We start from the raw sequence: 21,310 nt of genomic DNA on the forward strand, positions 1-21,310 counted from the left end.
AGTCGGAGATATATCTGGACCTCCGGATGTCACCAAAATTAAAAGCTTGGTTTGCCAAGTTCCGTTTACGCATACTCCCACTGGCTCAGGAGTCCTCTAAGTGGAAGGACTGTCCCGCATGTCCCCTGTGTTTGGGAGGGTGTGGGGTTGAGGCGCATCTTTTCTTTTTTTGCAGAGCCCACTCTTTGGCACAGAGGCGTTGGCTAGTTCCGGTTTGGAGCCACCTGGTGCACTTCCCAACTCCTTTAGCCATCCAAGTTTTGAAACATTGCACCCTCCCTGAGCATGTGCTGTTGGTCTAAAAATTCCTAAGAGCTGCATTTAAGAACAGAATGTTGGGGTCTGTCACGAGTGCAAAAATGGGCAAACACTGGTCTGGGCGGGTTGTGTGTACGCTGTGGTCTTCGCAAGCGGTCAGTGGTTTTATCATTGTATGTTTATTTTAGTTAAAAAAATGTATTTCATGAAAATAATGTAGATATTAATGCATTATTGTTTTTTTTAAAATTTTATGTCTTGATTTGTAAACTACTTTGATGGTGGCTTGTCTTCCGAATAAAGTTATACTACTACTAATATATTATCAATATTTCTTCAGAAACCCTTTAAATATAACTGAATATTCATAAGTGACGTCCATTAGAAGATGATTTTGGGCCTCACGTGCAAAAGATTTTTATAATGACAATCCTATTGAAAAACGCTTTGCATCTCAAGCCCTTTATGTTTACTTTTGCAGAGGTGTAGCGCCAAACATGTTGTGCTCGTAAACACAAAGGTCAAAGTTCGAATTACAGCCGGTGGAATTGTTTGAGGCCGATTTCAACCAAACTATTTTCTATCTCAAAATACAGTAATTATCATCATTGTCATTAGATGATTTCAAATGTATGTTGTAACTAGAGGGCGTACTGGGTTGAAAAATATGTTTAATCCTAAAGTTAATTATAGATATTTCCCCGCCACGGACAAAAAATGGCGCTGGAACAACAGGTGCAACCTTTCCCCAATTTGTGTTATTTATTTATTTTCCGTATTTTTAAAGTGCACATCAGCCCAGGGGCATCGTGGATGTGCTCATAGGTGCAAGTGTAATTGACACATATTTGCTGACGGTCGTTTCTGAGATGTCCCAGACTCCTCCAGCTTTGCTCCAGTTCCAAGCTTTTGCAGCCTCAGAATGTGCATTTGCCACGAGCATCGGCAATTGATCACTGATTCTTGGAAGGTGAGAAATGCTGCCTTGTCCCTATGTGGAGAATTTAGGGGGCAGTGACTTTTTGGGACTGGATACTAGCTTGCAACTCGAATGGTTGACCCCAGCTCTGTACATATGCTTTGAGACAGCAGGTGCAAATCAGAGATGTTCAGGAGCATGTCCTTAGTTGTTCCAGTGCAAACCTTTGTGAACCTGGCCTCTTGTGTCCTGCTGCGACCATGCTCACAGCCTTAGCGCCCTCAAGAATCAGTGCCTGGGGTGAGCGGTCTGTCCTTTCTCCATGTCTCGTGACTCTCTTGCCCCTATGAAGCGTGTGGCTCCCTGCTCCTTGTGATCCTATTATACGAGGGTGGGGGAAGTGAGTTCAAGCACAGCAGCAGCCCATTGTGTCTAAGGTAGGACCCTGCCAGCCTGCCCCTTTGCTCAGGCCTTGGCATCCTGGAGGAAATGTCGGCAGTAGACCCATTAGTGGCACCAAGCATCAGGCATTAGTCGAAGTGGGTGGGAGTGATTGGGAGCGGTGCTCCTCTACTTTAAAAAAATGTTTTTACTGATCCTATACTTTTTCTTTTAAAAACCATTCTGTAAGGGTTTTGTTTTAAAATAAAAGTGTTGGAAGAAGTTGAAACTTGCACTTCAGAGCACTACACTGAACATTCCCTTAAACAGCAGGTGTGTTTGGGGGTTTGGTTTACGCGTGGGAGGGGGCGTGGCAATGGGGTTTCTGGGGACCGGGGGCAGTCCAGCATAGAACATAGTTCCACTACTTCTTTTCGTACACTTCGACAACTGACTGGCATCAGGTTACTTGCAGAAAGGGGAAGAACTTCCGAAGTGCCTCAAACTGTGGTATACCATACCAGAGGGTAGAGATGGACACGGGCCAACGGCCTGCACATGCGATGCCCCTTAAAGCGTCCTTGAAATAATGCAGAATGCCAACACTTTGTGTGTGACATAGAGCCTGATTCATAGAATTATTTTCTCGTAAAATAGCGTACTCGCAAGACATTCTTTGCACAAATCCGCAGTTGCCGATTCATGGAATCAAATGCATAGTACTTGTCCTGTTACTTGCGTGGAGTTCGCACAGGCTCGGCACGCCTCTGTGAGCTGTCGAGGGACCTGCGTGAGACATCACGCAAGAGCATTGGCATGGCTTGCGCAGGGGCTCTGCTCTCTGTTTTTTTGTCATGGTATGTTAGTAGTCTCTTTGCTGTTATGTTCCTTGTTTTGTTTAGTTAGCACCTTTAAGCCTCTGGGTCAGTGGCTGCGCTTTACAAGTCAAAATAATAATAATAATAGGGCTTGGAAGGGGGCAGAGCACCAAGAATGGGGAAGAACTTGCTAAAAAATGGGCGTTCCGACAGACGGCCTGCAGGCAGTCACTGGCACGCCCGCCATTGCGCAGCACAAGACGTATTCATGGATCAGATCGGGCAACCTCTCAGCCGGGAAATGACCATGCGAGTACTTCATACGATCCATCACCTGAAGGTAGGGGTAAGTACACTTGCGCGTAGGATTTGCATCTCAGACGTGGGGCTGCATGTTGGATTTCGGGGTGCGTGTACTCAATGGTGGTTCCGATGTAACTTAGAGGTGCACATAAGTAGTGCAGCAGGGTGCAGGAACCGTTTACGGGGGTTCACATGCAGATTTTCTGAGTTTAGACTCAGTGACGATTTTTCATACACAGTGTTTTGGGGTGCCGGGTACAGTTACGAGTGACCCTGCGCTGGGTCCCCGAAATGCAGGTCTGCTTGTGGGGGACCCCACAAACTAAAGGTTGCGTGTATTTGCGCATGGGGAAACGCGCAAAGGTAGCTGATCTGGCTGTTTATGCTTTGCGTGTGGGCGTGTCAGGGGCGTACAAGCTGATACTTGCGAATACGGTTACTTTGTGTGAACAATTCCATGAATATATCGGGAGCGCATTTTTTATTCTGGTCACAGGCTTGCGCAGGTCTTACTTGGCGTGCTGCCCTTGCAGGATTTCTGCGCACATTTCCATGACTCGGGCCCATAGTGTCTACATGGATCTCTGCGGCAAACGCAACCTTTTCTGCAGTTCCTCCACTGGAGGTCATGATTTGTTCCTTTTCCAAACTTGCCTGCATGCGTTTCCCCACACCTACACCCTTCACCCCAAAACTCCTGATATTCTCCCTACATGAAATGTTCGTAATTCCTTAATGAATTGCATTTTATAGGAACAGATGCCCTGAAAATGCCATTTGTTAGTATGCGATCGCGATATTGAGAGCACAGAACATACTGGGAGGGTTCACAAGAGGAGGCTCCCCGTCACAACAGGTCATGCATGCATAGCGCCATCGTGCCAGAGTGACAGCTTGCCGGATGTGCTGTGTCGCATTGACAACCGATAAGGAAAATGACCAACACAGCCAGCAGAGTGACACACGGATATTAAACACTGGACTGATAGATATCATTGCAGCTAGCCAAACAGGCAGCAGTGCTACATGTGAAATGGCCAAACATATTCGTTTGGCTGCGGTTATGTTGATTTTGGCAATGGACCAGACTATCTGAAGGAGCGTAAGATAAACCAAACCTCCAGCGCCGGGGTCCAGCATCGCTTCGCTCCCAGGTTCTTTGTTCCTTCATCCTGCACTGTTCATGTCATCTCCTACACCTGTGTGGGCCGCCGCGGTCATTGAGTCTGGACATTATTTTCACTTTGCCTCTAAATATGGATATATCCTAGAAAAGGTCTAAATATGAAGCTGGAGACGGCACTTACTGATAATAATGTGTTATTTATATAGCACTTTAATCCAAAGCGCTTTACAGAGCACATAATTGCATACAATAATACCCAACCGAAATTGGTACTCATTTATCGACCTCGGAAGGATGAAAGGCTGAGTTGGCTTTTCCGGGATTCGAACCTGCAACCTGCAGATCACGCTCAGATCGCATCAGCAAGCACTCAACCCGCTGAGCTCTCTAACCTGCTTAAAAGCTATATATTCCATCAGCACCAGTGGACCGTGCACGTCATCCGTGAGAATACGTGGAATGCCACACTGTCCATTGGTTCAGCTCACAAGACAACACCACGTTCTGGAATTCTTACAATGCATGTCACAAGCGGATCAGTTATTGAGGTAAATTCTCCTTATCAGTGTGGCATACATGCTGTTTATATGTACACGTCTGCACATTGAGAAAAACGAAGGGAGGTCAGACTGTAGGGGTGAGTTCACAAAAAAGAATGTCATGATCCCCAAATAATAATTGATGTTTGCAGCAACTTTTTAAATAAAAATGTGGAACTAATCACGCAAGGAGAAGATCTAAAATCTGTATTCATTAACTAAGACAGCTGTGTTATGTCTTTCTTAACGCCTGGCATATAGAGATTTCAAATTAAAGATGCCTCAGGGCTTGGTGCGCTTTATAAACGCCCACAAAAATAAATAAATAAAGTTCCCCTTTGCTTCATTACTAAACCATTTTCTATTTGCAGTCGACCGTCGCATCCTTCTGTGTGGCATGCGCTGCTGTTGCATGGCACGCTGCATGCCGCGCGGCATGATTGTAAGGGAAAGGCTTGTTTTGTTGAATTGTTTCTGCAAATGTTACATGGCTTAATGGCAATTGCCTCTTGAATCATACTGCATAAAAGAGCACATCAGTCTCAGTGCAGCTGCGCGCAGCAAATGCTCTAGTCAAAGCTTGATAATCTGAAGTTCGTGGTCAGGGGATATCAGGGTTCAGGAATTTAGATCATGGCTAAGGATTGAGATGATTCGTGAATTTACCATTGATAATGGAATTAGGATGGTGGACAGAAAATGGATGGGGATGGAAGCCAGAGATAAGCAAAGTGAATGGTAGGCACCCCACGAGTTGGAATGGAAGCCTCTGACCACAGAATTAGGATTACTGACAGACGTTGAATCGGGATGGAAGCCTGGGTGAGGATGGTAGCCTGACCACATTTGAGGATGGATCACTGTGATTGTGAAATTAGGATGGTAGACAGGCCAGGGATGATGATGGAAGCCTGCGACTATGATGGAGAATGGTAGACACCCCATGTGTTAGAATGGAAGCCTGCAATCAAAGTATTAGGGTAAAAGACAAGGGCTTGGGATGGAAGCCGGAGATCATGGATGAGGATGGTAGACAGAACACAAGTGAGGATGGGAGTCTGCAATCATGCAATCAGGATGGTAGCCAGACAAGAGTGTGGGATGTAAGTCTGAGATCATGAATGCGGATGGTGGACAGACTTGGGATGATGATGAAAACCTTAGATTATTCATAGGTATGACTGGCAGACCAGATAGGAGGATGAAAGACTCAGATCACGGTTAAGGATGGTAAAAAGAATATAGAAGCCAGGCAACATGGACAAGGATGGCACTGTAATATAATGTTAAGTGAGTTTGTTTTAACCCCCTTCTGCCACTCTATTGGCCCCACTGCATATGTAGACAGATGAGCAATGGGGATGATAGAGTGAGGTCATGGTTGAGGATGGTCAATGGACTGCAGATGGGTTTTGAAGCCTTGGGTCATAGACGAGGATGGCAATGTACAGTAATGACATGTGAAGTGCTGTTTTATAGGACCTATCTGCAACTTTGGTGGCCTCACTGCACGTGTACGCAGACGAGGGATGGGGATGATGGACCGAGATCCAGGATAGCAATGGTAAACGTATCAGTGTCTGGGGTGCTCATGGTAGACTGGGATTAGGAATGCTGAACTGAGATGAGTTACTAAATTCGCATATCAGGATTTTGGAGGAATGCGATATACTGAGATCAATGCTAATGGACTGAGGTTTAGAGGAGACTGGTAGACTAAAATCGTTTTGAAATATGGTAGAATGTGATCAGGGATTAGAATAGCGGGCATTGTGCAGCAACTGGGACAGGAGTCTAAGATTGAAGGTGAAGAGGTTAGACAGACTCCCAGTGTGGGGTTAAGATTCGGGATAAGGAGGGTAGACTGATATCAATAGATGTGTGGATCATAGTATCCAGAAATAAGGTGTGAGGATGATGGTGTGAAATCCAGCCTGAGATTTCAGTCTAAAATCAGTAATGACGATTGGAAATTGAGATTGTGGTTGAAGATAATGCATGAAACTAGCCACTGAAGATGAGCTGGGGTAGACTGTGGTCCTGGATACAGTTGATAAAATGCAATAACTATTTAAGAAGGAAAAGATGTATAATGGGGACAGGTATTATCCTGATGTCATGGATGAGGATAGAAGAGATCAGGTGTGAGGATGGAAGCTTGGGATCATGATAGGGAGTGGCTTACAGACCAGGGAAAGGGGTGAAAGCCTGAGAACTTAGTTGCAGATAGCAGCAGACCAGGGGTCAGGGTGGAATCCTGAGATTATAGATGAATGTGGTGGACAGACTAGGGGTGGGGATGTAATCCTGAAACAATGGATTGGCATGGCGAATGGATCAGGGATGTGGATGATGCACTGTGCTCAGGCATAAGGATGGCAGACTGATATCAATAGATGTATAGATCATATTATCCTGATATAAAGGGTGAGGATGATAGTCTGAAATCCAGCCTGGGATTTTAGCTTAAAACCAGTAATGAGGATTGGAAATTGAGATTGTGGTTGAAGAAGATGCATAGAGCTAAAGACTGAAGATGGGCGGTGGTCAGAGGACAGCAAGGTATACTGTTGTCCTGGATACAGATGCTAAAATGTTATCACAATTTAAATTGGCAAAGATGAATCGTTGGGGAGGATATTAACCTGAGATCAGGGGTGGGGATGGACGCTTGTGATCACGATTGGGTGTGCTTTACAGATGAGGGAAGAGGATGAGAGCCTGAGAACATTGTTGAGGATAGAGACAAGGCAAACCATTGATCAGGATGGGATCCTGATATCATAGATGAGTCGGGTGGATAGACTAGGAATGAGGATGGAAACCTGAGACAATGGATTAGAATGGTAAACAGAGCAGGGATGTGGCCAATAGACTGCAATGCCGTATACGGATGGTAGACTCATATCAATGGATGGGATGATCATAGTTGACCGTGATAAGTGCTCAAAATGATAGGCTGCTACACTACATTAGATAGTAGGCTGAGACTAGATACTTGGAATTCACATTAACATTATGGGTGAAGAGGATATATAGAGATAAACCCTGATAAATGGTCAAGGGGAGTAAGGATGGCTGGGGTCCCATACAAAGATGGTAAAATGTGATTAGGCTTTAGGTTGGCAAAGATATGCCATTGATGAGAATGCTGGTCTGAGTGCATGGGTGATGATGCTAGAGAGACTAGGAATTAGGTTTTCGATTGAGATCAGGGATAAGGTATCAATCCCTTGCATTGGTACATTGAGTTTGTATGTCTTTATTTATTTTATTTGTTTCTTTTGTTTATTGTTTGCTTGTTAGGCGCTTCTATAGCAATAGAATTCTGTTTCAAAGCGCTCACAGGGCAACAGAGAGGGGACATGGAAATGAGAGACAGTAATAAACATAAAGATATTAAATACAGTGGAGGGGAAAACAATGACAAACCTACTATACCTTATGAGTATTCAGAAAGTGCAAGTGCAGGAAGGAAGGGGCAGTGGGAGTAGCTGCTGGGGTGCCCACATTAGTGGCTGAGCAACGGATGAAGTACATGGTAAGATAAGTGCGAGCCTCCAGGACAGAGGGTGTGCTGAGGCAAGTGCTGAGGATAGACAGAAGCTGGGTGCGATTTAGTGTGGGAGGTCAGGGCCCTGAGGATGCATAAGGGCCTTGGTACCCAATCAAAGCAACTGTGAGATTAGCGGAGGAGAGAAGGGGGGGAGGAGGAGGTAAAGAGGAACGTCTTGAGGACTTTACGGAATTTAAGAAAGTCCTGCTCAAGATGCAGAGGGGGAGGGAGGCTATTCCTTAGAAGGGGGCCAGCTGAGGAAAGTGGTCTTGCTGTGAAATTGTAAGATTTAATACAGTATTATTGACTAAAGGGATAGGGAGGATATAATGAGATCGCGGGTGATGATATTAGAATGAGATTTGGGATGAGGATGATAAACTGAGATCCAGCATGACATGTTAGTTTGAGAAGAGATGAAAAGATTCCAGAATTAGATCAAGGAACTAAAATAATAGAGTGAGTCCAAGGAGTACTGAAAATATATGCTGAGATCAAAAGATGAGGTACAAATCAAGGGATTGTCTTGATAGAATGAGCTACAGGGGTGAAGATTGTAGACTGAGATTAGGAATGAATATGAATGAGTGACATCTTCGGTGCGATTTTAGATTGTTGTTAGGGATGAGGAGGATGAACCAGGAAACACAACATAATATTATAATGAGATCAACAAGGAGGATGATAGAGCTATCGACTTTAGACAACCACTCTGAGATTAAGGATACAGATTGTAGGATCAGATTAAGGCATTCAGAGAGCATATTGAAATCAGGTATGAGAATGACAGACTAAGAGCAGGGATGAATATGGTAACTGGAATCGAAAATGATTGTAGGCTGATATCGGGATATAAGGAAGGTAGATCAAAATCAGGGATGAGCATGATAGGTTGAATTCCTGGACATACGCATAGATGCTGTGCTGGAATTTTAAACAACAGTGAGATTAGGGATAAGGATGATGGCCTGAGAACTGGATGAGAATTTAGACTGATATCAGATATGGGGCTAGTAGAATTGAATCATTTACGAGGGTAATACACTTATGTCGGGTCAAGGATGGATACTTCAGTAATGGGATGGTACACAGCCATTAACGGATGAAGACGGAAGACTAATCAATGAAGGAAGTTGTTAGATTAAGAGTAGTGGTTCAGGATGACAGACTGAGATTAACGATGGTAGATATACATCAATCAAGGGATCAACTGAAATCTAGGGATCGCTTTCGTAATATAATCTTATAGACTAGTATCAGTGGTTGAGGATGGGAGGATGAGTTTAAGGGATGAAGGAAAATAAAAGGCTTACCGTTTTAGGTTATACTCATGAAATGAGGATGGAAGACTGAAAACAAGGTTGTTGATAGGAGATTGAGATGAAGGAAGTAGATAATAATATGAGATTAACATATTAAAATGACAGATTTAGATTAGAGACATAGATGTTATATTGAGATCAAGAATGAGGAAGGTAAACTAATATCCAAAATGGTGATAGTAGAGATGAAGTAAAGGGTGCAAATATTAGACTGAAATGAGAACTGAGAAGGGCAGACTGAGTTTTCTGGATGAGGATAGTAGATTTAGATCAATGTATGGGAATAGTAGATTGAGAATAAAGGATTAGGATGGTAGACTAATATCAGGTTTGTGGATTGGTGCCTGAGAACACTGGATGAATTTGGCGGACTGAATTAAGATGTGCGAGTTCTTGTCACCGAAAAGAGATAAGGATGATAGATTGAGGTCAGGGATGAGAATTTTCCACTTCAATTTGATATGATTATGAGAAACTGAGATTGAAGGTGAATGTGGCATGTTTATATCAAGGAAGAGGTTAGGTTACGGATATCAGGGATAAGGTTACCCATAGGTGAAGACGGGAGACTGCATTATTAACAGCAATTAAATGACAAACTGAGATCAAGTGAAGGAATGAGAGGAGGAGATGAATAGATAAGAATGGAAGACTAGGAATGAAATCAGTAGACTGAAATGAAGGCTGAGCATGGTAGACATTTAGCTCATGGGATGAGGGTGGTAGATCAGGTCCATGGCATGAGCGCAGGGGATGTGGATAATAGACTGAGACCAAGGGGTACAGGCCAATGGCTGAAATGAAAAAGGACAGCATAGTCTGGTTTAGGATGACGATGGGTGAGTGGGAGCAAGGGTTTGAGAGTAGTAAACTGAGTTCAATATATCAGCATGGTCGGCCGAGCTCACATGGTGATTATGGTAAATTGGCATCAAGGGGTGGTAAACTGAGATAAAGGAAGAGGCTTTCAATCAGATCAGAGAGTAATGGATGAGGATGGTAGAATGAGGACTAGACTGACGAGGGTAGAAGATGACCAAGAGACAAGAATCGCAGCTTAATAAAAAGGATGTTGATATTAATCGGTGATTAGGGGATATGGAAGGTGGGCCAGGGAAGACGTTGCAATCTGAGATCATAAAAGGAGCCTGTGGTAAAAGGATGATTATAAAAAATACTGAGCACAAAGGAAGAGGACCGTGACCTGGGGAGAAAGAATAAGGAGATGGTATACTGTTTCCAAGAAATTAGTTTTAAGCTTGATTAACCCTTTCAATGCCTCCCCACCTTCATCTCTGGATGCTCAGAGGGTTAAGAATTCACTAATTCCTGATGGAAATTAGGATCTATATACGCATCCTCAGGGCCAAACAGCGCCACTCTTCTGCCCTAATGGCACTCGGGTGGTAAGAGATGATAATGGTACACAGAGAACAAGGGATCCGGATGGTAGAAATATCAGTGGATAGGAGTACTCGAGGTAGATCAACGGATGATGATGGTGCACTCAAATTAAGGGATGAGGATGGTAAAGTGATATCTAATGACATGGGAAATAGAGTAGGATCCAAGATGAGTGTGATAGATTGAAATCAAGAAATAATATGGTAAATTGATATGACCTATGAGGTTAATATATTGAGGTAATCTGGGGAATGGAGGGCAGACTGAGATCAAGTGCTGAGGGAGAAGGAGGCTCAAGGAATAAATACTGAGCACAAAGGATGAGGACCGTGACCTGGGGAGAAAGAATAAGGAGATGGTATACTGTTTCCAAGAAATTAGTTTTAAGCTTGATTAACCCTTTCAATGCCTCTCCACCTTCATCCCTGGATGCTCAGAGGGTTAAGAATTCACTAATTCCTGATGGTAATTAGGATCTATATACGCATCCTCAGGGCCAAACAGCGCCATTCTTCTGTCCTAATGGCAGTTGAGGGATAAGAGATAATAATGGTACACAGAGAATAAGGGATCAGGATGGTAGAACTGTCAGGGTATAGCAGTACTCGAGGTAGATCAATGAATGATGTTGGTGCACTCAAATTAAGGGATGAGGATGGTAAAGTGAGATGTAATGACATGGAAAATAGAGTAGGATCCAAGATGAATGTGATAGATTGAAATCAAGAAATAATATGGTAAATTGATATGACCTATGAGGTTAATGTATTGAGGTAATCTGGGGAATGGATGGCAGGCTGAGATCAAGTGCTGAGGGTGGAGAATGTAGTTCAAGGAATGCCGATGGTATACTGAGGTGAGAATGGCAACCTGAAAGCAGGGATGTGGATTGACGACTGAGATCAAGGGATTGTGCGAGACAGTCTGGTGCCCGGGATGGGATGTTACAATGTGATGCATGGATGGGGGTGGTAAATTGAGATCAAGGGCTGAGGAGGTTAGTTTTATGCCTGGGTTGAAGATTATATAATTATATGGATGGATGAGGACTCTAAATAAGCACCGGAGACTGATGCAAGGGTGACGACTGGCAATTGCAATCAGTGATTCAGTTTAAGGGAGAGAGGGTTGTAGGTTAGTACACTTTTATAGTTTATTTAAAAAGCAAGCATGAAGCGGTAGACTAATACGTAGATCTGTATCACTAATTGGAGAGGCAAAGCGAGTATTAAAGAAAAGTGCAAGGAACAGGAGCATATATGTAAGGCTTGGGGTGCTAAAGACCACATTTCAGAAGATTAGGGGGAGGTGGTAGAGAAGCAGACATTCTAAGTATCTATCTCTTCCTTTTTCGCCACTACCATCCAGCCGGTTGGGATGTACTATAGGCTCACATTAGACTTATAGACTACTGGTCATCCTTTAGTCACTATGAAAGGATCACGTTCGTTTATTATGTCTGCTGTCTGTCTTTTTTCACCCTGTTTCCATAGGATCTACCCAGAAGAGTTCAGCCTGGATTCCTCCTTTACACAGTAAGTTAGCACTTGTATGATTGCATGCATTACATAGAGAAGGGGTCTGCAACCTGCGGCTCTCCAGATGTTTTGCACTACGACTCCCACAATCCCTAACGATTGGCTCTGCTGCTAGGGCTGATGGCAGTTGCGGTGCCAAAGATCTGGCGATTCACAGCTCGCATAAACCTAACAGAGTTTAAAAAATGTTTGTGAATTTCAGCTTAATGTAAAAGCATCATGCGTGTCATGTGAACATTCTGCAGTCGCCCTCTTGCTATCCTCACGTGACTCCTGTCCAGAGAATCAATTGCTTCCATTGTATATTTAACATCTGCTTTATTGACAGGGTGAGATTGTAGAATGAGCCGGCTGTGGTTCTGCAGCGTGCATTACACTATTTGTAGAACATGTCATTGTTTCCGTTGTGTGTTTAATGACCTCGTATGGAAACATGGACAGGTGCAGGAACAATAACTCATTTGGATAAAAAGATGATGGCTGGCTCTGCTCAGCCTGCGCACTCACATGCGCGTGACCTGTTATAGTGTGCACTGTACAATTTGTCAACAATGTTGTGTAGTTTCGGTGTTCAAATAAGGTCTGTTGTTTTTTTTGTCTTCTCTAATAATCCAAAAGCTCATGTAAAAATGTCATTTTAAAACATTGTGTAAGTACAAGACTGCATACGCTTCCTTAGTCCCCCGGACTTATTTATCAGTAATTAAAAGGAGTACAGGCAGCAGCATCAGAGAAAATGATGTTCACATAATAAAAGACTTGCGTGTTAACTGATTGGATAAGTCAAACTTTAAGATATCTTGGTCTTTGAGGAACTTTCTCAAGGTCTCATACCTGACATAGCTTAGAAAATCTTTGGCCTCCCTTCGACCTAATGACTTTACTTGAAATGTATTAGTATGTTGTTGCTCATTGCTGCTGAAGAGGTCTGTGCTATATGGACATAGTATCAATTTTACAATCTTAGCATATTATTATTGGTTAATGCAATTTAATGTTTCTAATCCTTGAGTTGAGGCTGACTCTTCAGGAAGCATCCTGTCCTCTTTCTTTCTCCATTACTGGCTATGTCTGTCCAATTCCTCTGTTCTGCTCTGATCCTTGAGTTGAGGCTGTCTGTGTAAAGCTCTGCAGGAAAGTTCCCCTGTCCAGTTTCTTTCTCCATTACTGGCTACATCTGCCCAATCCATCACTCCTGCTGTTTGCGTGCATGTAGTGGGGGTGGGGGGGCACTTTTTTAATCGATGCATTTGGTATGGCTTTTTGCTGAAACGGAAGATGCTAGGAGCCCCTTTGTCGCCCTGTCTTACAAGTGACCACCTGTTTATGAGCCGGCACTATGTGCAAAACCCAAGCAAGAATGTCATTGTTACACCCGATGACCCTGCTGTCATGGGGTCATTGCTCACACTACAATATTTGAACAGTATGCATGCCATTTACCCTCCACCCCCATTGAGTCCTCTTTTCAGGCTGGTAAGCTACTCTGCTTGCCATTCACAATTACCTGGGAAGGGTTTGCTATTTGCATATTTACAGCACGGATTACCCTGTCACTCCTGCATCAGAAATTGCAGGGTGGAAGCAATTACAGTCATTTAAAATAATGCTTTCAATGTCCTGGCTTGAATCCGAAATCTAAAAGCAGGTTTCTTAGTAGAGTTAAGAAATACCAAGGCATTCATACCTCTCAACCTTTTTTGATACCAAGGCGGGTGAAAACCCAGAAAGGCCATAAACATAAAAGTAGGACTGCCGTAAAAACATGAAACGGCAGTCCTACTTCTATGTCGCTGACCTTTTACGGGAGAGGGGTGGGGAGGAATGCTCCCAGGCACAATCCTCTCATTGGAAGAGAGCGCCAGGGAGGGGAAGGGGGAGGAAATGGGGGCGTGAAAAGCATGACACTTGCTTTTCACGCCTCCATTCGCGCAGGAAGAGTCGCGCCGGGACCCGATTTCGGGATCTCGAAATCGGGTCCCGGCAAAAATATGAATCGTAGCTCCCACCTTTGCCAGGGCGGGTGAAACAGATGAGCTGGCGGGTGGGCGGGTGTGTAGATGCTTTGGCAGACACTGCCCATGTTACTTAGAACTTCCTGTGCCTGAGGTACCATGGGAAGGAACTGAAGACGCTACAGGCAGACATATCGTGAGTAGTTCTCCAGTTTCTTGGATAAAGGCCCTATTTCTTCAACAGTCCTCCCTGTCCTGTGCTCACTTACTGATGACAGTCATGGTCAAGAAAGCGAAGGCAAGCTTTCAGGAGCGGAGTGGCTGCTTTAAAACCCAAGGTAGATGCTATGCATGTAAACAAAAAAAAAAAGCTGTCCGTTAAATGTATGGTTCACATTCTTCAAAGCTATTTTACTCAGCTAAATTACTTTTATATTTCTTTTGCTCCTGAAAAGGTAATGCTCTTGAGTAAAATCCCCCAGACTTTAGGTGCCTACCGGGGCAGACTGGCCTTTACGGAGCAGGGCCATTTTAAGCACTTTTGGGGCCCGGGCAACGGACCTCTTTGGGGCCCTCCTCCACTGAACCAAATGAATGAAGGGACCTAGAATATCTGATCACGCCCACCCCCACGTCACCTTCACAACCCATAGCTTGATGTGCTGCCTCGCAGAAATCAAAATGAGCCGTAGTGAATGCACACACTAGTAAACACCACAGTGAACCCAGAAAGCATTACAGGATGAATTGATTAGAGCAGGATGTATTTGCCAACATGAGAGGCAATAGGTTTAGAGCCTCAGCAGTATGACATAAAATATCCTAGTGTGTGCTATTTAAGTTTGGTGAACAAAGGAAACTGACTTCTTTAGCTCAGGCAGCCTTGTGGGGCCCCCCTACGATGTGGGGGACCAGGGCAAGTGCTCCTTTTGCCCTCCCATAAAGATTTCGCTGCTCTGGAGATTTCCCGGCAGACATCTACACCCTGGCCAGCGGTGGACTGGCCACTGGAGATTTCCCAGTAGGCTTCTGCACCCTGGCCTGTGGTGGACTGGCCACTGGAGATTTCCCGGTAGGCCTCTGAACCTTGGCCATGGGCGGACTGCCCTTTTAATGAACTCTGGGGATGTCCCGGCAGGCTTCTGCACCCTGGGCCTCTTTTGTGGGATATATCACATTTTTCCTTAGGAAAAGTGTGGGGCTTGCTAAAAATGTGTGTTATGGAGCCACTTTGAAAATTGTTTCCAGGGCCTTGTTTAGTTTGCAGTCCACCCCTGGGTGCCTAACTGCTCACGTGAGGGTCATCCAGAGGATCACCGTGGTTTAGTGGCCCACTGGCACTCAAAATGCCCGGCCATGATGGCAGGACTGCCCCCCAAAATCCCTTGTTAATTCTTGTCCTAACCTCAATGTTGATCTACAGCAGCATCGGTGTGATGGTTTTACCCATCCATGGAAGCATTGACTGACCTGGAGCTGGTCCTGATGCTGAGTTATATTGAGATACGTATTAATGTCAGGACTTGTGTTTATGGTTTCGAGAAAACACGCATGTCCATTCTTGAGCGGTAGCGTTGCTCAAAATTCAAAAACTGTGTCCGAAAGTTAGAATCTGGGGAAGAAAAGCTGAAATTGGACCGAAAGCAGAACAAGTTTTGTATTATTCTTCTGTTGTCCGTTCTTCTGCTGTGGTTGGCCCCAAATTATCAAACACTTGGCTGTTGGCCTCAGGGACTTTACAAGTCCTAGAACATTGGTGTTAGTGCCCGGCATAGAATCAGCAGAGGAGTCTTAGCAAGTGCTGAAGTGGCTGAGTGCTCAACACTGCTACTGTATGATGATGGATTGGTGATAGTACCTGGTGATAGTAATATTGTGAACAGTTATAGCGGCAATACTGAGATGGGAAACACATAGGCTGGCACAGCTTGACCAATATGATGTTGGGATGCAGAGAGGTTTCGCAAAATCTTGTTTCACTGTCATGGCAGACAAGACCGTGGTTCGCATTCTAGCTGCAGGCCTCAGGCTCTGTCAGCTGCAGGTCACTTCTCCAAGATATACTGTCACTTCAGGGTCTGAAGCTGGGGAGCAGCGGATAGACTAACAGTGCTGGTCCCGGAGAGCCCAGTGACCTGAGCACTAGTCCTGCCCTACTTCTGGAAATGAGGCATTCAATTCTACCGCTTCCAACCGATCTTCGATATAAGAGGCTATTGGTTAATCATCAAAGTTTCTTCAGCAGCATTTTGCAACTTGGGGCTCACTGCGAGCTCAGCAGTGTAGTCAATTGCTGGAGATAATTTTGTTATCACCCCTTTTTTGTGGAAATATAATTTCCACCATTTTTACCGCACAGCCGGACTTTGAGACTGGAGGTGAAATGGAGGATTGATCTGCAAGAGATAGCTGGAGGAAAATCCTCCATTTTGCCCCAAAAAATTAGCTGATTTACCACTGCAGAAATACCGCTTGTGGTAAATGCACCAAAAGCCCTAAGGACTCCAAAAGTGGGGAACAACACTGCCTTAATACCACTCATAATCCAGCGGTAAATCCTATGGACCGAGTGATGGTAACAGTAATTCTACAGAACAATCACAGAAATTGCCACCAGACTCCTAATGAGGCTCATTGTCTTCAGGTCGGGTCTTCCTTTCTACAAGCACAGCTACCTGGACTTGGTCCTTCGAAATAGAGTAGTGGGTGCAGGGAAGGGTCCAAAAATATATTCATTCGTTTACATTCAATCAAACATTTTGGTGGTCATCCAACCACTGGTGGCGACCCCATTCAAACTTTCTGTGCCCATTCTGGGAAACATTCTTGAAAGGTGGTATAAATGGCCTTTTCAGAAATAGGTGGCCACTCTTTCTCATAGATGCAATAAAGGTCTAGCTGCACGCCCTGAAAATTCCACCAGCCAGTTAGGCTTCTCACAGGAAGAGCGGTTACATGGCCGAGGAAAATATAAGTTATATGGCGTGACCCCTACCCACAGCAACCCAAGGATTCTGCGGGTATACATGAGGAGTTACACCTCTGTCAAGCCCTGATGATAATACCAGTTTTTAAATAGTGCTAGCGCACACGAGGGTATCAAAGCGCTGTAATAACAGTTGATGTCATTACCCACCATGTGGTACTCAATTTATCAACCTCGGAAGGATAAAAGGATGAACTAGCCCAGCCGGGATTCGAACCTGTGTCAGAAGGCTGTACACAGATGTCAACAAACAAGCCCTCAGCTCTCTCTGCTATCCGACCAGTTTAGGGAAAAGCTGAAGCACAAGAGTAAAAAGAGAAAAAATACATTGATGATGCCTGCAGAGCTTTGACTTGCGGCCTTTGGCCCCTGGCGTCCTGAAACAGCAGCCTGGGTCGGGCGTGTGCTGACGTCAAGCCTGATGTTCAGTTGCTCACAGCAGGATTCCCAGTCAGGCAATATGTAATGATTACCATTACGCTTGGCAGAAGCTGCAGGCAGTCTCTTAATTAGCATCGCATTGTCTAAAAATAAATGCATGAAAAGAACAGGTTTAAAAAGGAAAATGAGGGTGTTTGCAAAACTGTAAAACTGTCAATAAAACCAATTTTCTTGTCACCTGAGAGATCCTCTTTATGCCATTGCTCGCAACCTACCACACACTTAAGGTTGGGGCTGAATGCCCTAAATGAGTTATTCATAATCTTGCCAAACGTTCATAAATCTGCATTTATTTTTATCCCCATCCATGGCAAAATTACGAAGGCATTGGATTGCTTGTTTCAAAGATATAAGCGTGTCTCCTCAATGAGCAGTTTTAGTGTGTTTTGAAATTTTTCATTAAAAAAAGGCAGAGAATATAATAGGGTGGATAGAAGATGACAAGACTATCGAACTTAATATTTTTTATCTAATTTTATTCAATCAATACAAAAATATATGTGTATATGTGCATTGTAATAATAATACATACCAATATCATAAAATCAATATTTGCATCAAAAATTATACACAGTCAAGCTCACAATCAAATGTTCTCCATCATTCATACAAACACTCAAAAATCAACAATGGCTTCCCATTTTCTCGCGTAAATCAAATTTTGGATTACACCATTTTTTAGAGAAGTACTTTTACAACATACTTTGACCCTATCCTTGATACAGATGTCATTTACAGTTTGTTACAATTCCAAACAGTTTTTATAGTCAACACGTGTTTCGGTCATGAGACTGACAATCATGTCCCTCTCTTTTTAGACCTTCATCAGGACGTGAAGCAAAGATCTGGTTATATTTTGCCGTTCCTGCATTGGGGTGAGCCACATCATCTATACAAAAACATATAATAAAATCAATAAACCTGTCAGGGTCTCTTGTCATGTCATTTTTTTTATATGTACTGTTATTAGTTCAAAAGCAACTCTCAGAGTAGGTGCATACATCTTACTCCCCTCCGCATTTCATATTCAGAGGTCTAGAAGATGTACTGGAATCAATCCTTCACTGGTACCTAGGAGTTGCCTTTAAAAGGAATCAGAACCTCAGAAAAAAACTGTTACATACCTACAAGGAAGTCACTAAAGAACAGATAGCCCTTTACCAATGGGGATTACCACTCATCACAGGCCATCACAAGTGTGGGAACTGTGTGGTATGCCCACTTACTGAAACTAGATATGAATTCCGATATAGGACTAAGAGTTGGAAATTGAAGCAGCATACCAACGGTCTCACAAAAAAGTCATCTATGTAATTATATGCCCATGTGAATTGATATATATCGGAAAAAACACTAAGGAGATAAGACAACGTATATCAGAACATCGGTCATGTGTACGTAATAAAGTGGCCGACAAGCCACTTGTTGATCATTTTATACAACATAATCACAGGGACACAGATATGAGATGGTTCATGTTACAACCTGTCAGAACCAATATGAGAGGGGGAGACATGGGACCTATACTCCATTGTATTGAGCAACGCTGGATATATACTCTTGACATGGTGCAGCAAGGCTTAAATGTCTCGGTTGAATGGAATGCCCTTGTTACCAAGAAATGACGTAAAGATACGGGTTTACATGTCTGGCATCACCATGTATCACATGACAGAGTGTTATAGCCCTATTGTATATATTACACCATCCCCACGATATATATGGTATGGATACACTAGGGTTTATGAACTACCAGAAAGTCTGGTTTAAAAAAAAAAAATTGAATTGGTTAGTATTAGTAACACCATTCTGAGTTCTCTGATTGACGCTCATCAATAGCGTTAAGTTACACACTTTGGCATTTAAATTTCCACGATCCACTATGGGCAGTTTGATTTAGACCCTTTGCCTTAGCTATGATGACCAATTGGGATCTATACAGTTGGACTCTCCTAAGACTAATGTGGTTGGTCCACCGTTATCCAACATCTAGTATCCTAAATCATATGGTATTTTCTATGGGTACGGGCTTTGCTTCTGTATTTGGGGGTGATGCTGACATATAGTCTACTCTCTATTTCTATTGTTTGGAGGGAATGGAGAGAGAGAGGCGGAAAGAGAATTAAGTAGGTCTACCTTTAGTCTAAGTAGGTGAAGTGTAGCCCGCGGTCTATACGAGAGGTCTCTGCCCATGATTTATGGCTGGGTCTGTTGTCTTACTCGGTTACTAGAGAGAAAATGAGTTACTTTTTAAAATAATTTGGTGAGCCTTGTGAGTGTGTCTATGTGCTATAGGTGACCTATTTATAAGCACGAGAGAGATATAGTTAAGCTGATTTATAATATCACATATGGCGATGTACATGTACTGCATTTGCAGCATGTTTTTGCACAATATCCACTATGACCTATCTCTCAGGCAAAGTAGTTATAGGTTAGTCCATCCTTTGTGTTGGACCTCTCGGAACTACGGCCGGGCGTAGTCCACTTTCTATGCCTAGCAGACGGCAATAGAAAGAACAAACAGTCTTGCAGAATAGTTTGGAGAATCCCTCGAGCCGGTGCCGTGAGCCTTTAATCTGTTGTAGCCGCAGGTAAGCTTAATACCAGCGTTTGCTGTTGTGACGCGGATGCATGTTATCACAGCATCTTTTGAATACCCTTTGCTTGAACAGAAATATGCTGTGGCAGTTGCCGCATGGCTCAGATGAGCTCCATGAACGGGTGCCACAGCTATATAAGAAGTGAGTGAGCGTGGGGCCAGTCTGAAGTCACCATTACTAGTTCTCAGTTGGACACGAGCACCCAATGGAGTGACTGGGTTGTCCATATGTGTGTATGTTTATAATGAGACACGAATATTAGCCTTGGTTCTCTGATGATTTCGAGGTTAAGATAAAAAATATCGATGTGTGGCTCTGAGGGTTAGGGAACACCTACATGTCTATGTATATGTTAAATCAGTGGTTGTCCTGTCAGTTGATTGTAATCCATAATGTTCAGGATATTTATGTGGGATCCACTTTGTTTACAGTATGTAAAAACAGAAAAAGGATACAAACAAGAAAGAATAAACCAGAACAGGAATATTATTGAAATAGGAAGTAAACATCTCCCAGCTCCACAGGAACAAAATCATTTAACTACCTACCTTCAGTGGGTAAGTCTGTAAAAAGTTATTTATTTATTTATTATTTATTTATTTATTCAGATTTATTTAAAGCGCACATCAGCCCGGGGGCATCGTGGCGCTGTTACATGAATACATACATAGTCTGGTTACAATGGAAGGAAGATGGTTACAAAGCAATTTTCATTACAGGAAGCATTTCGTATCGAACACTTTTAGTATCAGATGTGTGCGAGATGAGGTGGGTGAAGGGAAGGTGGAGTTAGTTGAATAGCGTGGTTTTGAGGGATTTGCGAAAGAGATACAGAGATGGTTCTGCTCTAAGCGCGTTGGGGAGGGCATTCCATAGCTTAGGTGCTATGTGAGGGAAGCCAATGCCGCCGGCTTTGTCTCTTTTTACAGTGGGTACTTGGAGTTGGTTGGCGTGGTGACTTCTTCTGGGGCGGATGGAGGAGTTCTTGGTTATAGTCTCAGATAGGTAGGGGGGTGCTGTGTGGTTAATGCATTTGTGTGTGAGGGTGAGGATTTTAAAGTTGATCCTTTCCTTGACTGGGAGCCAATGGACGCGTCTTCTGGCCTGTGAGATATGGTCAGTTTTGGTCATGTGTAGTGCAGCACGGAGGGCATTGTTTTG

At 43.6% G+C, this 21,310-nt stretch overlaps 1 protein-coding gene across 8 annotated transcripts in view; it reads left to right on the forward strand.

Annotated features, from left to right (window-relative positions):
• Positions 1-21,310, forward strand: part of KCNT1 (potassium sodium-activated channel subfamily T member 1) — a 2,308,650-nt gene that overhangs the window by 1,034,976 nt on the left and 1,252,364 nt on the right. For 2 of the 8 annotated variants that reach the window (XM_069609542.1, XM_069609544.1), the window contains exon 2: positions 12,120-12,161. The exons of the other annotated variants lie outside the window; for them this stretch is intronic. In XM_069609542.1, the coding sequence (XP_069465643.1) occupies positions 12,120-12,161 (42 nt within the window). The remainder of the gene's footprint in view (positions 1-12,119; positions 12,162-21,310) is intronic. 8 annotated transcript variants of the gene reach the window in all.

Source organism: Ambystoma mexicanum, chromosome 8 (assembly GCF_040938575.1).
Source record: "Ambystoma mexicanum isolate Mex_15411 chromosome 8, UKY_AmexF1_1, whole genome shotgun sequence".
Lineage (NCBI taxonomy): Eukaryota > Metazoa > Chordata > Amphibia > Caudata > Ambystomatidae > Ambystoma > Ambystoma mexicanum.